This window comes from Amblyraja radiata, chromosome 3 (genome assembly GCF_010909765.2).
Source record: "Amblyraja radiata isolate CabotCenter1 chromosome 3, sAmbRad1.1.pri, whole genome shotgun sequence".
In the NCBI taxonomy this organism is placed as follows: Eukaryota; Metazoa; Chordata; class Chondrichthyes; order Rajiformes; family Rajidae; genus Amblyraja; species Amblyraja radiata.
In genome coordinates, this window is record NC_045958.1 from 13,199,492 (window position 1) to 13,222,175 (window position 22,684).

Genomic DNA, 22,684 nt, shown 5'->3' on the forward strand with positions numbered 1-22,684 from the left:
GAGCCATTTACAGTGTGTAGATACATGATAAGGGAATAACGTTTAGTGCAAGGTAAAACCAACAAATTACGATCAAGCATAGTTTGAGGTTCACCAATGAGGTAGGTAGTAGTTTAGCACTGCTCTTTGGTTGTGGTAGGATAATTCAATTGCCTGATAACAGCTGGGAAGTAACTGTCCCTGAATCTGGAGATGTGCGTTTTCATACTTCTATACCTTTTTCCCGATGGGAGAGGGGAGAATAGGGAGTGGCCTGAGTGCGACTTGTCCTTGATTATAGTGCTGGCCTTGCCGAGGCAGCGTGAGGTATAAATGGAGTCAATGGAAGGGAGGTTGGTTTGTGTGATCTCCCTGATCAATGTTCCTGCAGATATAGACATATTTAAAAAAAAACATAACATGCAAATTTATTTTCAAGAATTTTCGGAGAACCAATAACAATGTTTTCCTCATTTCTAAGGTCTGCTAAAAGCAACATACGGCAGAACTTAACGTGCTTTCAAATATTTGCACTTTGAAAAAATACTGAGTGCTAAATAAGGCTTCTTAAGATGGATTCAGTGTGAATGAAAGCAAGAATGATTCATTGTGAAAAGGCCAGAAGTAAATTAATGTGGAAGGGTTTGTAACAAAGACAGATTTGAGACTCGAATGTGATAAATATTTATTTCATTGGCCAGCTTTTTTTTATCATCATAAATGCCCTTTCAGCAGTGTTTTGTAGAATAAAATCAAGAAAGGTTCAGGTGAGAAACTAATGTTACATCAGCTTTTGAGGTTCTCATTTTATTAAAAGGTAGCATCTTCATTGACAGCGATGGAGAATAGTTATAGAAGGCACAATGTAATTTCTCAATTGTTAACTGGAAGTTGACATTGTTATGGTATACTTAAAGATGATCTATGTCAAAGCATTACATGCTTGGTAATGATAACAAAAGCATGAAAGATAAATACAAATGAAAGAAGCCATTTGGACAATCTGGAACATCTGGAATGTTTTTAAAAGCTTGCATTCCCCCCATCACATCATTACTCTGTTCAGAAAATCATTCTAAATGCTGACAATGCAGACGTTCTATATCTACCACAAATTGTTCTCTCACCACCTTTAGTCCACTCCCATCAGTCCAGGACTCCAATGCATTACATTGAAACCTTCACAGTAAATAAAATAATTGCAATCCAGAAACTGTTAGAAAAACATTTCTTCTTAGAACATTTAAAGTAAAATCACATGGAAATCATATAAAAACAAGGGGATAAAGATGGGATTTAGGTAGAGTGAGTAAATTTAAAGACATAGAAAACAAATGTGATATTCTAATTCTGATATTTTCAGATCTCAAATGTTAATTAATGCCTGAAAATATGACATTACAGTTTCAATGGGTTTAGTTCATTTGGTCACAAATAAGACATCAGAAAGTTATAAAATCACTTACATATATTAATGATGTGTTTAGTGAATGATAAGTTACAAAATGCAATATGGGAGCAGGCCATGGACCGAAAAGTCACATGGACTGAGCTCTGGCAGGCTGAACCACAGCGCATCAAGTTCCTGGTCCAGGCAGTGTATGATGTCCTGCCCAGCCCATCGAACCTCTTCATCTGGGGCAAAGCGGAATCTCCAGATTGCCCGCAATGCTCAGGCAAGGGGACGTTGGAACACATCCTGAGCTGTTGCCCAAAGGCTCTTGGGCAGGGCCGGTACACATGGCGTCACGACCAGGTTCTCAAACCCATTGCAGAAGCCATCAGCATGGGAATCAGCAGCTGCAGACGAGAACGCCCCACCACCCAGATGATCACCTTCGTGAAGGCCGGAGTGCAGCTGCCAAGAACCACAGCAGCCAGGAATCCATCAGGAATCCTGGCAACTGTGCAGGACTGGCAGCTTTCCGTAGACCTGGTGAAACAGCTGAAGTTCCCACAGCACATTGCCACGACCACCCTGAGGCCAGATATCCTCCTGGTCTCAGAGGCGACCAAAAACATCGTCTTGTTGGAACTGACAGTGCCGTGGGAGGACCGTCTGGAGGAGGCCCACGAGAGGAAGATGGCCAAGTATGAAGAGCTGGTCATAGACTGCCGCAAGCAGGGCTGGAAGGCAAGGTGTATGCCCATCGAGGTTGGCTGCAGAGGTTTTGCAGGGCAATCGCTCTACAAAGCCTTGAGTGCACTGGGCATCAAGGGAGTGGCGAGGAGAAGGGCCATCAAGAACACCACAGAGGCAGCGGAGAAGGCCTCGAGATGGCTCTGGATCTGGAGAGGAGGTCCATGGGGAGGAGCGAATGCCACCTGAACACAAGTCGTGGTCTGATCAACCATGGCTGGGCCACCTGGGTGAGGGTGTCTGATATTGAAAGACCCGAAACACCCAATGACCCCAGGTTACATCACTGGTGATGTGTTCAGGAGCATCTATCGATGTATTTGTATCAATCACACAACATCAACTTTTAAAATATTAATGTACCAGCAAGGTATTATTCAAGCCAAAGATGTGACGTGTCAGATTAACCTGGACATTAGCTTTGAGATTTTCAACGCACTGTACACTTACAGGGATTAGAAAGCGCATCATTAGAATCACTATTACTATTACCACATAAGCCAAGCTGCTGCTATCTATAACAAGATCATATCCATACCATTTGGTAATTCTCATTTTCACTTTCGTCAGACACATCAAAAAAGAGATACTTGTCTAGAGTCCTGCCACATGTCTTATTTAACCATTTTCATGCCTGATTATAATTTCGAATGTCTGTATTAACTGGTATTGGAATCAAATGATATGGAGTAAGGCTTGGTTTGCATAGATGCAGGAGGGAGGAGATTATAATTCCATTCTTTATCAATCAGTTTCTAATGCAAGGAGCTAGTAATGGATAGGGGTAAAAATAAAAAAAATGTTATGCAAGGGGTAAACCTTGGTCTGGGGCCTGCTTTTTAAGATTCTAAAGTGATATATGTATTTTGCATGTTTCATTGATTGACAGGGGTGTTGTTATCAGTAGTTTCTATACAAAAAGCAAGTAGTTTAGAGGTACACACTTCTTGGTGGACTCATAGGATTCTGCTATTTATATATTGTCACCTTTCAACAATTTTATATATTGCAGAACTTACTGATAAAATGTTCTGCCATTTTATTCAAATGGTTGAATGGCATGGTTCACGTTTGCAGCTATCTGCAGAGCCAAAAGAGATGAGGGAGATATTGAACAATTTCTTTTCTTCGGTATTCACCAAGGAGAAGGATATTGAATTATGTGTGGTAAGGGAAACAAGTAGAGCAGCTGTGGCAACTGTGAGGATCAAAGAAGAGGAAGCACTGACACTTTTGAAAAATATTAAAGTGGATAAGTCTCCAGGTCCTGACAGGATATTCCCTAGGACATTGAGGGAAGTTAGTGTAGAAATAGCAGGGGCTATGACAGAAATATATACAGAAATATTTCAAATGTCATTAGAAACGGGAATGGTGCTGGAGGATTGGCGTACTGCACCCATGTGGTGACTAATTGGTGTCCATTACACATCCATGTGGTGACTAATTTGTGTTTTTATTTATGTTTTTAGTTATATTTTCCCCAATGGTTAATCACTGGATAGGGTAAACCACTCAGCTCAACAAAGTACGATAAGCATCAGTGCTTCCAGAAGAAAGACATACCTTGTTTATTCATATTACACGTGGAAGCAGCAATAAAATTAATGGCAGGAAATTTCTGTTGGGGTTGGGAGACTTCTCAGTCTATGTTAACATTATTGTAAGAGCCTGAAAAAAACTCAGAATAACATTATAATTTATCTGGGGTTTACTCAACTTTCCTATCAAAATAATATCAAATGAATTTTTAAAAAGTGTTTCTTAGATGGGGTCCAGGTTCACTATTGATAATAAGATTGCTTAATTTACATTGATCCACCTATCTTAGATATTGAAGTGTAATAGACACAATATAATTTGTAGTATCTGTTCACATACATCAAATATAATCAAGAATCACAGCCTCAAAATAGCAAAACGAAAATGTATTTTTAGCTTACTGAGCTCATATTTGCAGCTGCTACTTTTAATACCTTCAAACAACAATCTGCCTAAAGTTAATGTGATTTTAAGTGTTCTGGAGGTAACAGTATCCAAGAGATTACTTGTGAATGGAAATCTGCCTAAATTAACAGTGCAAATTCCATTGTTGCATCTGAGCTTTAATATTGCAATCCATTCATCAAATAGTCAAAACAAAGCCACCGAGTGCTCATAAAATATGGATTAAGTTTGTCTAGCTTCGTGGCTTTTTACACTGTCAACCATTGAGCACCAATATGTAATTATAAGTGAGAAATTCAGAATATATGGGAGAGTTGTCACACCAATGTTTGTCTTGGCTAAGCCAAGATTGAATACTGAAGCAGGTGATTTGATCAGGAGAAAAGGGATTAGATCCTGACCAGGCTTATTATTGTAGTATGGACAAGTGCAACTGTATGCACTTTAAAAGTAATTATTGTTATCTTCTCAATGCTTTTGAGGCAGCTGAGACCTGGAATGGAATCAGAAATTAAAACTTCAGTTCCATAGAAGTGATGTTAGTTACTGAGTTGGAAAGTTCCATACAGCAAATGCAATATAGAAACATAGAAACATAGAAAATAGGTGCAGGAGTAGGCCATTCGGCCCTTCGAGCCTGCACCGCCATTCAATATGATCATGGCTGATCATCCAACTCAGTATCCTGTACCTGCCTTCTCTCCATACCCCCTGATCCCATTAGCCACAAGGGCCACATCTAACTCCCTCTTAAATATAGCCAATGAACTGGCCTCAACTACCTTCTGTGGCAGAGAATTCCACAGATTCACCACTCTCTGTGTAAAAAATGATTTTCTCATCTCGGTCCGAAAAGACTTCCCCCTTATCCTTAAACTGTGACCCCTAGTTCTGGACTTCCCCAACATCGGGAATAATCTTCCTGCATCTAGCCTGTCCAACCCCTTAAGAACCCCTTAAGAATGCAATATCTAATGCAAACACAAATACTTTAATGGCTTTTCCCCAATCAATTAGAAATTATATTTCTGCTCTGAAAAAATGACAACAACTTTTCAATGCCCAGAGTATTTGTTGCTTGATATGAGAGTGTTTTAGCTCACGTCATTCACAAGTTAATGTTTTATGGTTCATGGTGTTCTATGCTAAATTTCCTGAAGTATATGTTAACAAACACTATCCATTTGAAACATAGGTTACATTTGCCGTATTCCACTTTTGATAATGCTTTGGTGCAATGAGTTAGGAAGCTTTAACATATTAGAGTTGCTATTTAAATAAGAGTTGTTGTTAAAACTGGGCTCATTCCTTTAAGGCCATGCGAGAGTATATTGGTAACATGTGAAGGTGGAACTGTAAGCACCAGCTTACCACTGTAAGGGGAAGAGATGTTAGGAGTAGGGAGCAGGGAACTTATCAGTTTCCAGTTGAAAATATTCCTCAGATCACATTTAGAGGAACCCTTTTCTGCACTTCTGGACCTCACAGGAATGAATACTCTACATCAGCTAAACAACCCCCTATCCAGCCACTCGCTGCTTCTGTTCATCTGCTCTCTGCATCAATGACGTTGTGCGCAGTTACAACTGCGGAACTGTACAAGAGAAAATTATCAATTTTAATGGAGTTTTGCATAATGGTCCCACTATTTTCAACCCTACATTCTCCCCCTCAATCATTTCTCTTCCATCAAAATGTTCTTTAACCTACAAGAGAATCCAAAAATTGACATATATACCCCAGCCTATCTTTCTACCATGGTCACAGGCAGCTACCTCCTGTCCCACTTAGGAAACCTGAACAGAAACATCTGGAGACTTTGCGCCCCACCCAAGGTTTCCGTGCGGTTCCCGGAGGTTGCAGGTGGTTGCCAGAGGTAGCAGGTAGTGGAAGCAGGTAGGGAGACTGACAAAAACCTCCGGGAACCGCACAGAAACCTTGGGTGGGGCGCAAAGTCTCCAGAGGTTTCCGTTCAGGTTTCCTAAGTGGGACAGGGGCTTTACTCCAACAGACTGTGGGTCCTCTCCCACTCCCCTCAGGAATACCAGGATACAGTGCATTCAGAAAGTATTCAGACCCCTTCACTTTGTCCACATTTTGTTACGTTACAGCCTTATTCTAAAATAGATTACATTCTTTTTTTTTAATCATCAATCTACACATAATACCCCATAATAAAAAGCAAAAACAGGTGTTTAGAAATTTTTGCAAAGTAATTAAAAAGAAATAACTGAAATATCACATTTACATAAATATTCAGGCCCTTTACTTTGTTGAGGCACCTTTGGCAGCGAATACAGCCTCAAGTTTTCTTGGGCATGACGCTACAAGCTTGGCACACCTGTATTTGGGTAATTTATCCCATTCTGCTCTGCAGATCCTCTCAAGCTCTGTCAGGTTGGATGGGGAGCGTCGATGCACAGCTATTTTCACGTCCCTCCAGAGATGTTCAATCGTGTTCAAGTCTGGGGTATGGCTGAGCCACTCAAGGACATTCACAGACTTGTCACAAAGCCACTCCTGCATTGTCTTGGCTGTGTGCTTAGGGTCATTGTCCTGTAGGAAGGTGAACCTCTGCCCCAGTCTGAGGTCCAGAACGCTCTGGAGCAGGTTTTCATCAAGGATCTCTCTGTAATTTGCTCCGTTCATCTTTCCCTCGATCCTGACCTGTCTCCCAGTTCCTGTCGCGAAAAACATCCCCACAGCATGATGCTGCCACCACCATGCTTCACCGTAGGTATGGTATTGGCCAGGTGATGAGCCGGGTTTCCTCCAGACGTGACGCTTGGCATTCAGGCCATAAAGTTCAATCTTGGTTTCATCAGACCAGAGAATCTTGTTTCTCATGCTTTTTGGCAAACTCCAAGCGGGCTGTCATGTGCCTTTTACTGAGGAGTGGCTTCTGTCTGGCCACTCTACCATAAAGGCCTGATTGGTGAAGTGCTGTAGATATAGTTGTCCTTCTGGAAGGTTCTCCCATCTCCACAGAGGAACTCTGGAGCTCTGTCAGAGTGACTATAGGGATTCTTGATCACCTCCTGACCAAGGCCCTTCTCCCCTGATTGCTCAGTTTGGCCGGGTGGCCAGCTCTATGAAGAGTCCTGGTGCTTCCAAAGTTCTCCCATTTAAGAATGACGGAAGCCAATGTGCTCTTCGGGACCTGCAATACTGCAGAAATTGTTTTATACCCTTTCCCAGATCTGTGTCTCGACACAATCCTGTCTCGGAGGTCTACGGACAATTCCAGCGTCTTCATGGCTTGTTTTTGCTCTGACATGCACTGTCAACTGTGGGACCTTATATAGACAGGTGTGTGCCTTTCCAAATCATGTCCAATCAAATTAATTTACAACTGGTCGACTCCAATCAAATTGTAGAAACATCTCAAGAATAATCAATGAAAGGATGAACCTAAGATCAATTTTGAGTGACATAGCAAAGTGTCTGAATACTTATGTTAATGTGATATTTCAGTTATTTATTTTTAATTACTTTGCAAAAAATTCTAAACACCTGTTTTTGCTTCTTGATTCTGGGGTATTGTGTGTAGATTGGTGATTAAAAAAAAAAGAATTTTAAAATAAGGCTGTAACGTAACAAAATGTGGAAAAAATGAAGGGGTCTGAATTCTTTCTGAATGCATTGTATGTATCCAACACAGAAGGATGCACATCTACAGAGCATTTATTGTTCTTTGAAGTTGTTGCATCCAAACTATGTGAATAAAGTCATGCAGAAGATAAATGAGCAGTGGTAGAATGAAAAAGAGATTTGTGGAAAGATTAAAGCAACTCCAGCTGTCAAGTCCACAAAGGAAACTACTAAAGGGGAGGTATTGAGGTATGTATTGAGGTATTGAGGTATTGAAGTAATACTGAGGTATTTATAATTAAATGGCACTGATAAAATAAACCCAGCTCCTTCAAAGTAAATCAGAAAAACGGGTCTAAAGGACATAAATTGTAAATCAGTGACACGTTATTTTGAAATAGATATTGAGAAGAACTTCTTCAATCAGAGAGTGATAAATGTTTAGAATAATTTGCAAACAGGGCAGCAAGGCAAAATCGCTGGAGGTTTCAGTCTGATGGAAAGACATTGTCAGGAAAGAAGGATTTCATTGCATTGACAACATTTCTCCTTTAACTAGAATACAATAGGACAAGCAACAATACAATTACTGATCATACAAAAAATAAATCTGCAACTTTGTTGAAATTTGGACACACTCTCACATGTATTCAATATAACTGCTATGTGTGGACATAAGGTACAGTAAATATTGCAACTCAGCAGTCACTCAGGCAGTTTCAACTAAATATGTGTTAGTACAATTGTTTTCCCCATAAAGTAGAATTTATTTTGCAATATTTTAAATTCAACATTTTATTTTCTGTAAAATAATAGATTACGTTTGTGGGAAGGTGCCCATTATATACAGCACAGTGACACTGTCTCACCGCTCACTGTTCAATCCTGACCTCTGGTGCTGTGTGTGCATTGTTCTCATATTCTCCTGCAGAGATTTCCTGAAGGTCTCTGGTTTCCTCAACACATCCCAGTATGTTCAGGTTAGTTGGCGGGTGTAAATTATCGCTAATGTAGATGGGTGAGGAGTTGCTGGGCACCTGAAAGAGTTAAGGCTACAGGGAAATAAGGTGGAGAATGGGACTGGTGGGAATGCTCCGAGAGATGATGTAGACTCAACGATATCTTTCTATGTCATGAGGATAAATTAAGTATTCATCATCACAATTTCTCCCAAATGTTCAATGAGCTTGTTATCTTTAGTCTTTTCAGTTGTAAACAGGTTTGGTTCTTGACATTGCACAGCTATTAACAAACATTGTCCTACTTTAGATGAATCCCGAGCAAGCAAGACAGAGATGCACCTGTAGATTTGCTCTCCTGTGATAAATGATTCTGATAATGGCAATTGACTGAGGAGTTTGGTGATAAAAATCCTGAAGAACCAGCAGGAAGAAAGACTTGAGTAACTCAGCGTGACAGGCAGCATCTCTGGTGAGAAGGAATGGATGACGTTTCAGGTCAGGTCATAGCAAAAGGATTTGAGTATAGGAGCAGGGAGGTTGTACTGCAGTTGTACAGGGTCTTGGTGAGACCACACCTGAAGTATTGCGTACAGTTTTGGTCTCCTAATCTGAGGAAATACATTCTTGCCATAGAGGGAGTACAGAGAAGGTTCACCAGACTCACTCCTGGGATGTCAGGACTTTCATATGAAGAAAGACTGGATAGACTCGGCTTGTACTCGCTAGAATTTAGAAGATTGAGAGGGGATCTTATAGAAACTTACAAAATTCTTAAGGGGTTGGACAGGCTAGATGCAGGAAGATTATTCCCGATGTTGGGGAAGTCCAGAACTAGGGGTCACAGTTTAAGGATAAGAGGGAAGTCTTTTAGGACCGAGATGAGAAAATCATTTTTTACACAGAGAGTGGTGAATCTGTGGAATTCTCTGTCATAGAAGGTAGTTGAGGCCAGTTCATTGGCTATATTTAAAATGGAGTTAGATGTGGCCCTTGTGGCTAAAGGGATCAGCAGGTATGGAGAGAAGGCAGGGATGGGATACTGAGTTGGATGATCAGCCATGATCATATTGAAGGCTCGAAGGGCTGAATGGCCTACTCCTGCGCCTGTTTCCTATATTTCTATTATCATCTGCTCTGATGTGTTAATAGTGGATATTCGTAGTGATTAATCAGAATTTAATCCAACACCTAAAGGTTTTAGAATCAAAGACCTAAAGAATCAAAGTTTCAAAGAATCATTATTGCATAGAAGAAAACTACTTGTCTGATTAGACTCATGCCTGCTCCATGCACAGCAGGTCCCATTCCTCCATTCTCACAATTGCTGATCCATTTCCCCATTTGAAAACTATATTTCCAGCCAACCTTCTAATCCACATCCTTATCAGGCAGTGAGTTCTAGATCATCATTGCTATCCGGGTGAAAAGGTTAAGATAAGATAGTGCCCAGTATCTTAATCCTAGAACCATCTGCTAATATGAGCAGCATCTTTCCAATTACCCTACCAACACCATGAAATCAGGAATATAAATATTGCCAAAAAGCTAGAATGTTGTAGTGGTGAAGGGAATGTACTGATAATGCCACTGGCAGGAATAAAGATTTTTTTTGTCCGAGATACGGGTATTTAATAAAAAAGAGAGCTGTGCCGCAATAGAGTTTTAATTTTTAAAGATTTACCAATACAGATTATCATGGCATTGCCCATCTGGAAATATTTTAGCAAAGAAATACAATAAATGATTGCAGTTGTAGAAAATAAATGCTGAGAGGCTGTACTGAATGAATAAACGTTTCATAAGTGAAATAATTCAATCATTACCGTGATGAGTGAGTTACAAGCTGCATGCAAAAGAGAACATTTATATAGCGTGGAATACAATAGATTCTATTTGCAGTTCTGTAGAACAGTGCTGCCCTATATGTGGGAATTCCTGTCTTCCGTTGAAAAAAAAATACAGCTGTAATCCACTGGGATACAAAAGAGGTGACAGGTGAGTTCTCATGGCCCGCTAACTATAAATTAAGAGCCTGACTGGAGGCCCAATGTCTCCTGTGCTGTGAGGGTGCTTGCAAACTCTGGGACAGTTAATGTGGCAGTAGAATAGTAGAATATTCATATACTTGTAGACAGATTTACATAATTCTTGAAGGTATAGCCCAGCATTAAATCTGAGGTGTGCAATCTGTTACACCTTATATGACTAATATTACTAGATATAATTTATATAATTACTAATTGGCAAAAAAAAAGATAGTTTCACTACTTCCACTCTGACTTTTCTGCACTTCACATATGCAAATGTAAGCAGCTAAATCATTCAGAAGGTATGGGATGGAAACTGATGATAACGCCTCCCTAGTCACTGGGCATTGGAGATGTAAATAAGCGCCTGTTGTTCTCTGTCACAGTAGCTAAATAGGGCAGAAATTTCTTCAGAGCAATTCTAGCAAAAGTTATTGCAGACATGTTGATGGGATGGGTGGTATGGGTGGTTGAGTGAAGTCCAGGGTTAGATAAAGGTAACTATAGATTTATGGGGGAGAACAGAGGGAAGATGAGGAGAATTTTTCATATACATTAGGTTTATGTGATCTGGATTGCATTGTCTGAAACGCTGATCAAAGCTGATTCAATAGTAACTTTCAAATAAAAATTGAATGTACAGTTGAAAAACAATATTGTGGAGATATGGGGAAAAGACTGGCCACCAATTGGCCACCATTATCTACGAGTCTAAACAGCTATGATAGATTGATAGAAACATAGAAACATAGAAACATAGAAATTAGGTGCAGGAGTAGGCCATTCGGCCCTTCGAGCCTGCACCGCCATTCAATATGATCATGGCTGATCATCCAACTCAGTATCCCGTACCTGCCTTCTCTCCATACCCTCTGATCCCCTTAGCCACAAGGGCCACATCTAACTCCCTCTTAAATATAGCCAATGAACTGGCCTCGACTACCCTCTGTGGCAGAGAGTTCCAGAGATTCACCACTCTCTGTGTGAAAAAAGCTCTTCTCATCTCGGTTTTAAAGGATTTCCCCCTTATCCTTAAGCTGTGACCCCTTGTCCTGGACTTCCCCAACATCAGGAGCAACCTTCCTGCATCTAGCCTGTCCAACCCCTTAAGAATTTTATAAGTTTCTATAAGATCCCCTCTCAATCTCCTAAATTCTAGAGAGTATAAACCAAGTCTATCCAGTCTTTCTTCATAAGACAGTCCTGACATCCCAGGAATTGATTGCTCTGATATTCTATAATTCTGCCCAGAATTTGACGATCTTCTCATGCTCACTTTACAATCCTTCTTTTAATTCATTTTCAGAGTTTGGGTGCCATTGTAAAAGTTAACCCTAACTGCCCTTGAGAAGTGGTGATAAGTTATCTTTTGAAACTAAAGGTTGTCAGTACCTTTCTACACTAAAAAAGACACTGCTATGACAGTATTGCAATGGTATTTATGCAGCAGGTCTGGTTTAATTTTTCGTAAATGGTGTTGCCCTGAATTTCGGTGTCAGGGCATTCTGATGGGTGCATGGATAATCCTACTTCATTATGTTCGGGGTTAAATTGACAGACTGGGATATAGTTAAGGGCCTGTCCCACGAGCATGCGACTGATTGCGGCAAGCGCGACCAAACCGGAAGCGGGGGCCGCGCGGGGGCCGCGCGGGGGCCGCGCGGAGGTCGAGTGATCCCCGTACAGGGCCAGTCCCACCAGCATGCGCCTGCATGCGGTGAGCGCGACCAAACCGGAAGCAGGGGCCGCGCGGAGGTCGAGTGTTCCCCGTACAGGGCCGGTCCCACCAGCATGCGCCTGCATGCGGTGAGCGCGACCAAACCAGAAGCGGGGACCACGCGGAGGTCGAGTTAGTGACGTGAAGTTCGAGCGAAGTCCGCGGGAAGTTTGCGCGTGACGTACGGCGTCAAGACGCTGCGTACGGCGTCAAGACGCTGCGTATGCCCGTCGAGGCGGTGCGTACGGCCTCAATGTGGCTGCGGGCCGGCAGGCTGTTGCCACATGGAATTTTTGAACACTGTCAGTTTTTCGGAGCCCCGCGCGATGTCGGGACCAGCTCCGCACAACTCCATATGGCTCTGGCGATCGAAGTGGGACCGGCCCCACGAGGCCGTACGGCTCAAGCGACCACGTTAGGTCGCGCTTGCCGCATGCAGTCGCATGCTCGTGGGACAGGCCCTTTAGACAGACACTTTAGACACTCCTTAAATAAAGCATTGAGTGCCATTCATTCTTATATTTATTTTAATAAAAAATAAATAAAAAATAGCTGAAACATTACAAGATCAATCTCAACCTCTTGCAAGGTATCACCTATTTCTTTTCCATTATGCACTGTTCTAATTAAGCTGCTGCATGTTAAACAGATGGGGCAATCATGGTCATGAACAACAGTTCATACTACATTTTGGAACAGAGGCTGTACCATCCAAAGCTGCTGTGCATTAATTATTTAATCTCTCTACTTTAGGAGGTAGATGTTGAATTGCCAAATTCTTCTGGTAAATTAGTTCATAAACAGTCATGTGCAAAAATAAGAAGGCGATCCAAATGTGGCAGAGATAAATGTGTTGTTAAAACAGAATATTAACACTGAGTATTGTGCATCTCGTGAGGGGGAAACAAAATCTGTTTGAGTTTACAACCTTAAATTATACTTTCTAGTCATAGATTTAATGAAGGACATAAGTGTATTTCAGATTTTACTGTATATGCAAAATAATATATATCAGACTGAGGGAGATGCTACCTGTCCCACTGAGTTTCTCCAGGTTTTTGGTTCTATCTTCAGTTTAAACCAGCATCTGCAATTCCTTCCAAACACGTATGAGACTGAGGGAATTTGGTTTTGTAGAAGGAATATGAAGGTGAAAGTAAATCCAAAAGTAAGGTGAAAGTAAATCCAAAGGGTTTCTACAGCTATATTAATAGCAAAAGGATAACTAGGGATAAAATTGGTCCATTAGAGAGTCAGAGTGGACAGCTATCTGCAGAACCAAAAGATATGGGGGAGATATTGAACAATTTATTTTCTTCGGTATTCACAAAGGAGAAGGATATTGAATTATGTGAGGTAAGGGAAACAAGTAGGGTAGCTATGGAAACGATGAGATTCAAAGAAGAGGAAGTACTGACACTTTTGAAAAATATAAAAGTGGATAAGTCTCCAGGTCCGGACAGGATATTCCCTAGGACATTGTGGGAAGTTAGTGTAGAAATAGCATGGGCTATGACAGAAATATTTCAAATGTCATTAGAAACGGGAATAGTGCCGGAGGATTGGCGTACTGCGCATGTTTTTCCATTGTTTAAAAAGGGTTCTAAGAGTAAACCTAGCAATTATAGACCTGTTAGTTTGACGTCGGTGGTGGGCAAATTAATGGAAAGGATACTTAGAGATAATATATATAAGCATCTGGATAAACAGGGTCTGATTAGGAACAGTCAACATGGATTTGTGCCTGGAAGGTCATGTTTAACTAATCTTCTTGAATTTTTTGAAGAGGTTACTCGGGAAATTGATGAGGGTAAAGCAGTGGATGTTGTATATATGGACTTCAGTAAGGCCTTTGACAAGGTTCCTCATGGAAGGTTGGTTAAGAAGGTTCAATTGTTGGGTATTAATGGTGGAGTAGCAAGATGGATTCAACAGTGGCTGAATGGGAGATGCCAAAGAGTAATGGTGGATGGCTGTTTGTCAGGTTGGAGGCCAGTGACCAGTGGGGTGCCACAGGGATCTGTGTTGGGTCCACTGTTGTTTGTCATGTACATCAATGATCTGGATGATGGTGTGGTAAATTGGATTAGTAAGTATGCAGATGATACGAAGATAGGTGGTGTTGTGGATAATGAAATCGATTTTCAAAGTCTACAGAGAGATTTATGCCAGTTGGAAGAGTGGGCTGAAAGATGGCAGATGGAGTTTAATGCTGATAAGTGTGAGGTGCTACATCTTGGCAGGACAAATCAAAATAGGACGTACATGGTAAATGGTATGGAATTGAGGAATGCAGTTGAACAGAGGGATCTAGGAATAACTGTGCACAGTTCCCTGAAGGTGGATTCTCATGTAGATAGAGTGGTAAAGAAAACGTTTGGTGTGCTGGTCTTTATAAATCAGAGCATTGAGTGTAGAAGTTGGGATGTAATGTTAAAATTGTACAAGTCGCCTAATTATAGGAAGGATGTCAACAAAATAGAGAGAGTACAGAGGAGATTTACTAGAATGTTGCCTGGGTTTCAGCAACTAAGTTACAGAGAAAGGTTGAACAAGTTAGGTCTTTATTCTTTGGAGTGCAGAAGGTTAAGGGGGGACTTGATAGAGGTTTTTAAAATGATGAGAGGGATAGACAGAGTTGACGTGGATAAGCTTTTCCCACTGAGAGTAGGGAAGATTCAAACAAGAGGACATGACTTGAGAATTAAGGGACAGAAGTTTAGGGGTAACATGAGGGGGAACTTCTTTACTCAGAGAGTGGTAGCTGTGGTCACAGCAAGGGGTCACAGCTTAAGGATAAGGGGGAAATCCTTTAAAACCGAGATGAGAAGAACTTTTTTCACACAGAGAGTGGTGAATCACTGGAACTCTCTGCCACAGAGGGTAGTCGAGGCCAGTTCATTGGCTATATTTAAGAGGCAGTTAGATGTGGCCCTTGTGGCTAAGGGGATCAGAGGGTATGGAGAGAAGGCAGGTACGGGATACTGAGTTGGATGATCAGCCATGATCATATTGAATGGCGGTGCAGGCTCGAAGGGCTGAATGGCCTACTCCTGCACCTAATTTCTATGTTTCTATGTTTCTATGTGTGGAATGAGCTTTCAGTGAAGGTGGTGGAGGCAGGTTCGATTTTATCATTTAAAAATAAATTTGATAGTTATATGGACGGGAAAGGAATGGAGGGTTATGGTCTGAGTGCAGGTAGATGGGACTAGGGGAGAATACGTGTTCGGCACGGACTAGAAGGGCCGAGATGGCCTGTTTCCATGCTGTAATTGTTATATGGTTATATGGTTATATGAATATGAAACATTTCTCTTTATCGTCTGATCCTGATCAATAGAAATACATTTTCATTAGGAAATACCCGTACATACAATACAATACAATTTATTTGTCATTTGGACCCCTTGAGGTCCAAACGAAATGACGTTTCTGCAGCCATACATTACAAAACAAAAAGACCCGAGACACAACATAATTTACACAAACATCCATCACATCGCTGTGATTGAAGGCAAAAAAACTTATCTCTCCACTGCACTCCCCCCTCCCCCCCCGATGTCAGAGTCAAAGTCAAAGCCCCCGGCTGGCGATGGCGATTGTCCCGCAGCCATTAAAGCCACGCCGGGTGATGCAAGGTCTTGTTGTTAGAGCCCCCGGCGGGCGCTCACAAAGTCCCGCGGCCATTCCAAGCCGCGCGGGGCGATGGTGTAAGGCCCCACTCCAGGTGCTCTTCAACCCCGCAACTCGGGCGGGAGAAGTCGCCGTTGCGGAAGCCCCGAAAAGCGGTCTCCCAGCAGGGACCCGCGGGATCCCGGTGCCGCCGTCCGCCAGACCCGCAGTTGCAGCTCCGAAACTCCGGGGGTCGGGTGGCAGCAGTGCTCAACCACCGCTCCACCCGCTCCGGACTCGGCCAGCTCCGCAATGGTGAGGTGAGTAGTCGGCAGCTCCACAACTGGAGCCCCAGGTCATTCCTGTTGGAGGCCGCTCCACGTTGCAGCCCCAACGACAACGGAGACCCGGCAAAGAAAAGGTCGGGTCTCCCGTGCAGGGAAAGATTTTAAAGTTACCCCCTCCCTCCCCACACACATACCCCAACAAAAAAAAAATAACAAAAACTACATAAAAACTAGACAAAAAAACAAAAAAAACACAGACGGACTGCAGAGGCCGCTGCTGACAAGAGTCGCGCCGCCCACCGTACAATACATTTCTTCAGTATTTCTATCAAACACCTACAGTGATTTAATAGTTTGTCATTATCACTGATGTCGTTAACTATTGGAATGTCAACAGTCATCAATCATTTGTTTGTATACAGGGCCTGTAATTACTGCACCATATGGATAAATCCAGTCAGCAATTAAGATATATGTGAAAAATCAACGATATACACTGAAAAAAAGTACCAGTAAGAGAAGTGTCACTATAATTGTAAAGGGCCTGGTCCCACTTGGACGTCATTTGCGCGTCATGCAGGTGGCGAGTGAAGATTTTGTGAATCCCAAAATCCTGGGACGCCGCGCACGACCGCGCGTCACTGCCTACGTCACCGCCTACGTCACCGTGCCTCACTATGTGCCATGCGTATGTAATGCACGCTATACGCACATCAGGTGTACATGATGTCGCGTAAATGACACGCAAATGATGCCCAAGTGGGACAGGCCCTTAAAGACATAAAATGTCTGTGTCAAGAAGCTACCATAGCGCACTCTTTTGTTTTTTGTACAAAAATCCAAAAATTCTGGCATGGAATATTTGATATTTTTTCAAAATTAATTAAAATAAAACTGGTACCAAAACCAGAATGGATCATTTTTGGGATATCGGAAGGTATCCCTGAATTAAACGTGTATCAGAAGAATTTACTCAATGACGGGCTAATAATGGGAAAAAAGCTCATACTTAAATTCTGGAAAAATGCGCCCACACCAACAATAAAAATGTGGACATCAAATATGTTTGAAACATTACATCTGGAAGAGATGAGATTCCTCTTAGCAGGTAAAGCAAACCAATTCCAAAAGACGTGGTCTACGTTTATGGACCTATTACAAGCATGAGGTGCAATAGTAATTTTAAAAATAAATAAATAAATAAATGGTATCAGGACCTGGCAATGGGAGGTAAAACAACAAAAACAGATTTGGTTGGTAGTCTTTCTGCGGAGTTTAATGTTATAATAGAGCGATTGTCCTTACTTTCTTTTTCTTTCTTTTCTAGGGTCTACTTTCTTATTTTACTTCCTTCTCTAACTTCTTTTCTAAGGGGCTTTCTTTTCCCAACACTCTCTTGCACTTCACGACTCTTGCGCACCTTCTTTACTTTCCTTACTTCTATCTTTTTCTTAAAGCTTAAAAAAAAAATGAAGCGGTACAAAAAATGTATTAAGATATATGTGTTGTGTGTTATTGTAATTTACCGTACTTCTAATAAAAATAATAAAAAAATTTAAAAAAAGACATAAAATGCACATATCTATGTTAAATACAATTTAATTAAGTGTTACCTGAAAGCTGCCAAAGCAACTACCTCCTGGCAGAGTGACATAACACACATATGGAGCAGCAGAAGATGGCACTGATTCATATACCACAAGGCTTCCATTCTTAAAAACAGCTCCTTGATTTCTTTTCTTCTCCCAAAACTCTTGCAATGTTTCTACCACATTCACTATGCGAAGGCAAAGAAAGGGCCACATTGAGAATAGAAATTAAAATTCAACAAACACCATCCTTATCCTGATTTTCTCATAAGTAAACCAGTTAACAGTAATAAATGCAATTCAGTCTTTGTCCTTGACAGTGAATTATTTGCAACAATAGCTGTTACTTGTACAGCACCTTTAAAATGGAACAAAAATGTCAAGGCTCTTCACAAAAATGTAAGATCAAAACTGAACGATGCAAGGGAAAATTACAAAACAAAATTGTCAAAACGGAGTGAATTGCTTAAAGAAAAAGAAATAACAGAGGCAGGATGAATTGGAGAGGTTGTTACTTTGGCAACAGGAGGACACAACTTCTAATGGTAAGCAATTAAATTCAAGGGTGAGGAAGGGATTAGAATTAGAGGAATGAGGATCTTGTGGAGTTGGAAGAATTTTGAGGTATAGAGGGGCAAAACAGAACCAGAGTGAGAATTTTAAATAGCTTAGCTAGCTCCTGCTGGTTATAGAGTGATAGTCATACAGCGTGGAAACAGGCCCATTGACCCAACTTACCCACTCATCTCACCTGCCTGCATTTGTCCAAATCCCTCTCAACCTAACCTATCCATGAAGCTGTCGAAATGTTTCTTAAATATTCTGATAGTATCTGCTCAACTACCTCCTCCGGCAGCTCATTCCATACATTGCCACCACCACCTTTGTGTAAAAGAATTACCCCTCAGGTTCCTATTAAATCTTCTCCCTCTCACCTTAAATCTATGTCCTCTGCATCTCGATTCTTCTACTTCGGGAAAAAGACTGGCATTCACCTGATCTATTTCTCCTGTGATTTTGTACACCTCTGTAAGATCACCCCTCATCTTCCTGCGCTCCAAGGAATAAAGTCATAACGCACTCAACTTCCTATAGCTCAGGCCCTCGAGTCCTGGCAACATCCACGTAAATCTTCACTGCACCCTTACTGACTTGGCATTATATTTCCTATAACATGACCAAAACTGAACACAATACTCTAAATGTGGCCTCACCGGTGTCTTATTCCATCAACCATTCCTCAGCCCGCCTGCCCAACCGATCAAGATCCTGCTGCAATTTTTGATAACTTTTTCACTATCTACAATACCACCTCTTTATGTACTTACATATAAAATCTTTTGTGATTATCCTGAACGGTATCTGCCAGAGCTATCTCCTGTCCACTTTTTGCCCTCCTGAGTTCCTTTTTTAGCTTATTTATCAGTTCCCGAAACTCCTCCAGAGATACACTTGATCCCAGCAGCTTATACCTGCCCCCTGCCTCCTTCTTGCTCTTGTCCAGAGCTTCATTTCCTCTCATCTTCCAAACTTCCTTACGCTCACCTGCCTTGCCCATCACTCTAACAAGAACATGCATTTCCTGGACTCTTGTCAGCACATTTTTTAAAACATCCCACTTTCCCAATGTTCATTTTCCTTCAAACAACCTGCTTCATTCAACTTGAATGAGTTCCTCTCCAATACCTTCAGACCCAAGCCTTGACCCAATTTAGAATTTCAACTCGTGGGCCCATAACTATCTTAAACCTAACAGAACAGTGGTCACAGGTGCCAAAAGGTACATCCATGAACACGCCATCCACGTGCTCCTCCTAATATTCCAAGATTAGATCAAGCGTTGCCCTCTCCCATGTGGGGCCCTCTACATATTGCTGGAGGACATTTTCTTGAACACATTTGACATGTTCCACTCTGTCTAAACCTTTTGCACTATGGCATTCCCAGTCAATATTGGGAACGTTATAATCCACAATTATGACAACCTTATAAAACCTCCAGATGCCTGCAATCTCCGAGCAAATTTGCTCTTCTAATTCCCATTGACTATTTGGGGGCCAGTGGTTCACCTAGTTCCACCCATATACCCTCACTCGACAAGCCGTCTGTAATGTTCCTTCTGATCACTGTCGTGACGTCCTCCTTAATCAATAATGCAACACCACTTCCTATTTTAACCCCACCTCTGTTTCTCCTGAAGCACCTGTATACTGAAACAATGAGCTGCCAGTTCTGCCTCTCACTTAATCAGCTTTCTGTAATGGCTACAATGTCCCAGTCGCACGTTCCTATCCATGTGCTAAACTCATCTGCCTTACTCATCTTGCATTGAAATGTGCAATTTAACCCAACAGTTCTTCCACGCTCTTTGTCTTTCTACTGCCTATTCTGTCGACTAAACTTCACCCATCACACTCCTTACTAGCTTCCAGCCTCTCACCTGCCTTGGTCCTGCATAGGATCCCATCCCCCTGCCAATCTAGTCAAAACCCACACTTATATACCCACACTTATAGTGAAATTGCTTGCCCTGGTCCCCTCCAGTTGGTTCCCCTCCAGTTAAGGTGCAACCCATCCCTCTTGTTCAAGTCGTCTCTGCCCCAGAAGGGATCCCAATGGTCTAGTAATCTGAATCCCTGCCGCCTGCACCCTCAGCCACACATTCATCTCCTCTATCTTCCTGTCCCTACCCTCACTAACACGTGGCACTGGAAGCAATTCAGAGATGACTACACTGGAGGTCCTGCTTTTTAGCCTTTTACCCAACTCTCTTTACTCATATTGCAGAACCTCCTTCTTTTTCCTACCTATGCCAACATGCACAACGACTTCTAGCTGCTCTCCCTCCCCAGTGTGGATGTGATGTGGCCACCCGGAGACATTCTGGACCCTGGCACCAGGGACCACCATCCCGGAGTCTCGACTGCTGCCGCAGAATCTCTCATCTGCACCACTAACTCAGGGGTCGCCTTCCACTATGGCTCTGCCTGACATGGCCCTTCCCTGCTGCTCCTCAGCATCAGGGGTGGTGTCACAGCCCTGCTTGCCACTGCTGCTCAACTGCTGCCGTTCTACAGTATTATGTTTGGACTTCTTTTTAAATGACCTGTTGTTGGTGACTCCGACAGCAATAAGGTCATTATAGAGTGGAACTGATATGGCTCTCATTCTAATCCAATTACTGCATGCAGACCTAAAATCTGGGGAAGTTGACAGAATTGTGGAGAGTATTGTTTATAGGAAAACCTAAGGATAAGTGGGTAGCTCTGTGAGCTGGCATAGACCTGATTGGACAAAATGACCTCCTTCTTTGTCATAAGGAAGTAAGAAATATGTCTAAAATAGGTATAATAGGCATATTGACATTATGGGTCTCATTCACACCTTTTTTAAGTTAAAGGCACGAAATAAATATGGGTTGTTAATGGGAATTGGTGATCTCTGGGGTTATTGAACTTCATATTCTCAATAAAAACTCCATCAACACATCATTTCATGAATATAACAATTTGCTTAACAGTTAAATGATTTTAGTAAATAAATCAAAAACAGCACAAAATAGTTTACAATTAAATGACCAGAGCTACTCAGTGACTTCCTCCCTTAAATTTGCCTGCTCAGTAAACAAAGTAAGACTATTGATCTCAGCTGAACTAGGCTTGAGAACCATCTGACACAGAGTAATTTCACCTTTTCATTACAGGTCCCATTTTGTTTTTTTTGTTCAATTGCAAAAGAGGAAAACCATGCATCAAATTGTGTTTCTTCTACAAGCTCCACCTGGTTACTGCAGCAGCTTCCACAATTATTCAAACGAACTGATTTGATCTCATGATCTAACCAAATATTTAAATCGCTAGAATTCCTATTCACTCTTTGTTTTCAACGGATGAGTCCTGATCTACTCAATGTTTCCTGCATTTTGTGCTTTTATTTTGGATTTTTGGTATCAACAGTTTATTAAGTGGCCTATTTTTCAAAAGGTTTATTTTAGATTATTTATCCCTAGAACTGATTCAAAAAACTATTTTTTTTTTTGCATAACAGGAATGAAAAAAGGGAAACCTGATATCCTTAGAGTTTTCCTTTTAATTGTTTTTGCCATTATCTGAGAATAAAATGGTGCATACAAATTCTGTAGAATGCCTCATGAGTTCTTGTCACTGAATGAATCAAATGTAGAATCAGTCATTTCCAAGACGTTGCTAATGGTTGAAAATGCAATATTTATATATAATGGGCTCTAAGCTTGATGTATGGAAAGTTCTAAGTATGTACACAGCATATGTTTCTCATTGCTGACTCTATATTTTAAACATTAAGTGTTTGGTGATTGATAAAAATGGTGTCTGAGTAGTCTATGGACCTCAATGTCATTGAATATTAGTTACACAGGGTAAAAGGGATGCTGGCTGCTTTTAAAGTACAATGAGCGTTTGTTACAACAAATATGGGATTCATTCAACTGGACTTTGTGTGCCCGATTTACAACTTTGCGGAGATAAAACGTAAATAATATTTTGCAATAGTTATCAGTATCTTGCCATTCAATCAGCAAACAACTACTGTAGCTGGAAGAAGGCCAACACTACATTGGTGTTCTTAATTATATAGGTGTCGTATCAGTTAATAATTCTATATGAAATTTGAACTCCAGCTCTGAAATTTAGCAATACAAAATAGAATGTAGAAAATGAAATATAAATATGATCGTCTTAGAGTTAAAATTTTCCTTTCACTTTAGAATCTATCTAAAGCTAGAAATGTTGAACCTGAGTTTATAATCAGAAAATGTTATACCTTATTATGTGAACACAGAATACATTTGTA

At 41.3% G+C, this 22,684-nt stretch overlaps 1 protein-coding gene across 1 annotated transcript in view; it reads right to left on the reverse strand.

Moving 5' to 3' along the window:
• Nucleotides 1-22,684, reverse strand: part of lix1 (limb and CNS expressed 1) — a 40,632-nt gene that overhangs the window by 16,034 nt on the left and 1,914 nt on the right. Inside the window, exon 2 of the mRNA XM_033017357.1 lies at nt 17,879-18,042. Coding sequence (XP_032873248.1) covers nt 17,879-18,042 — 164 coding nt within the window. The remainder of the gene's footprint in view (nt 1-17,878; nt 18,043-22,684) is intronic.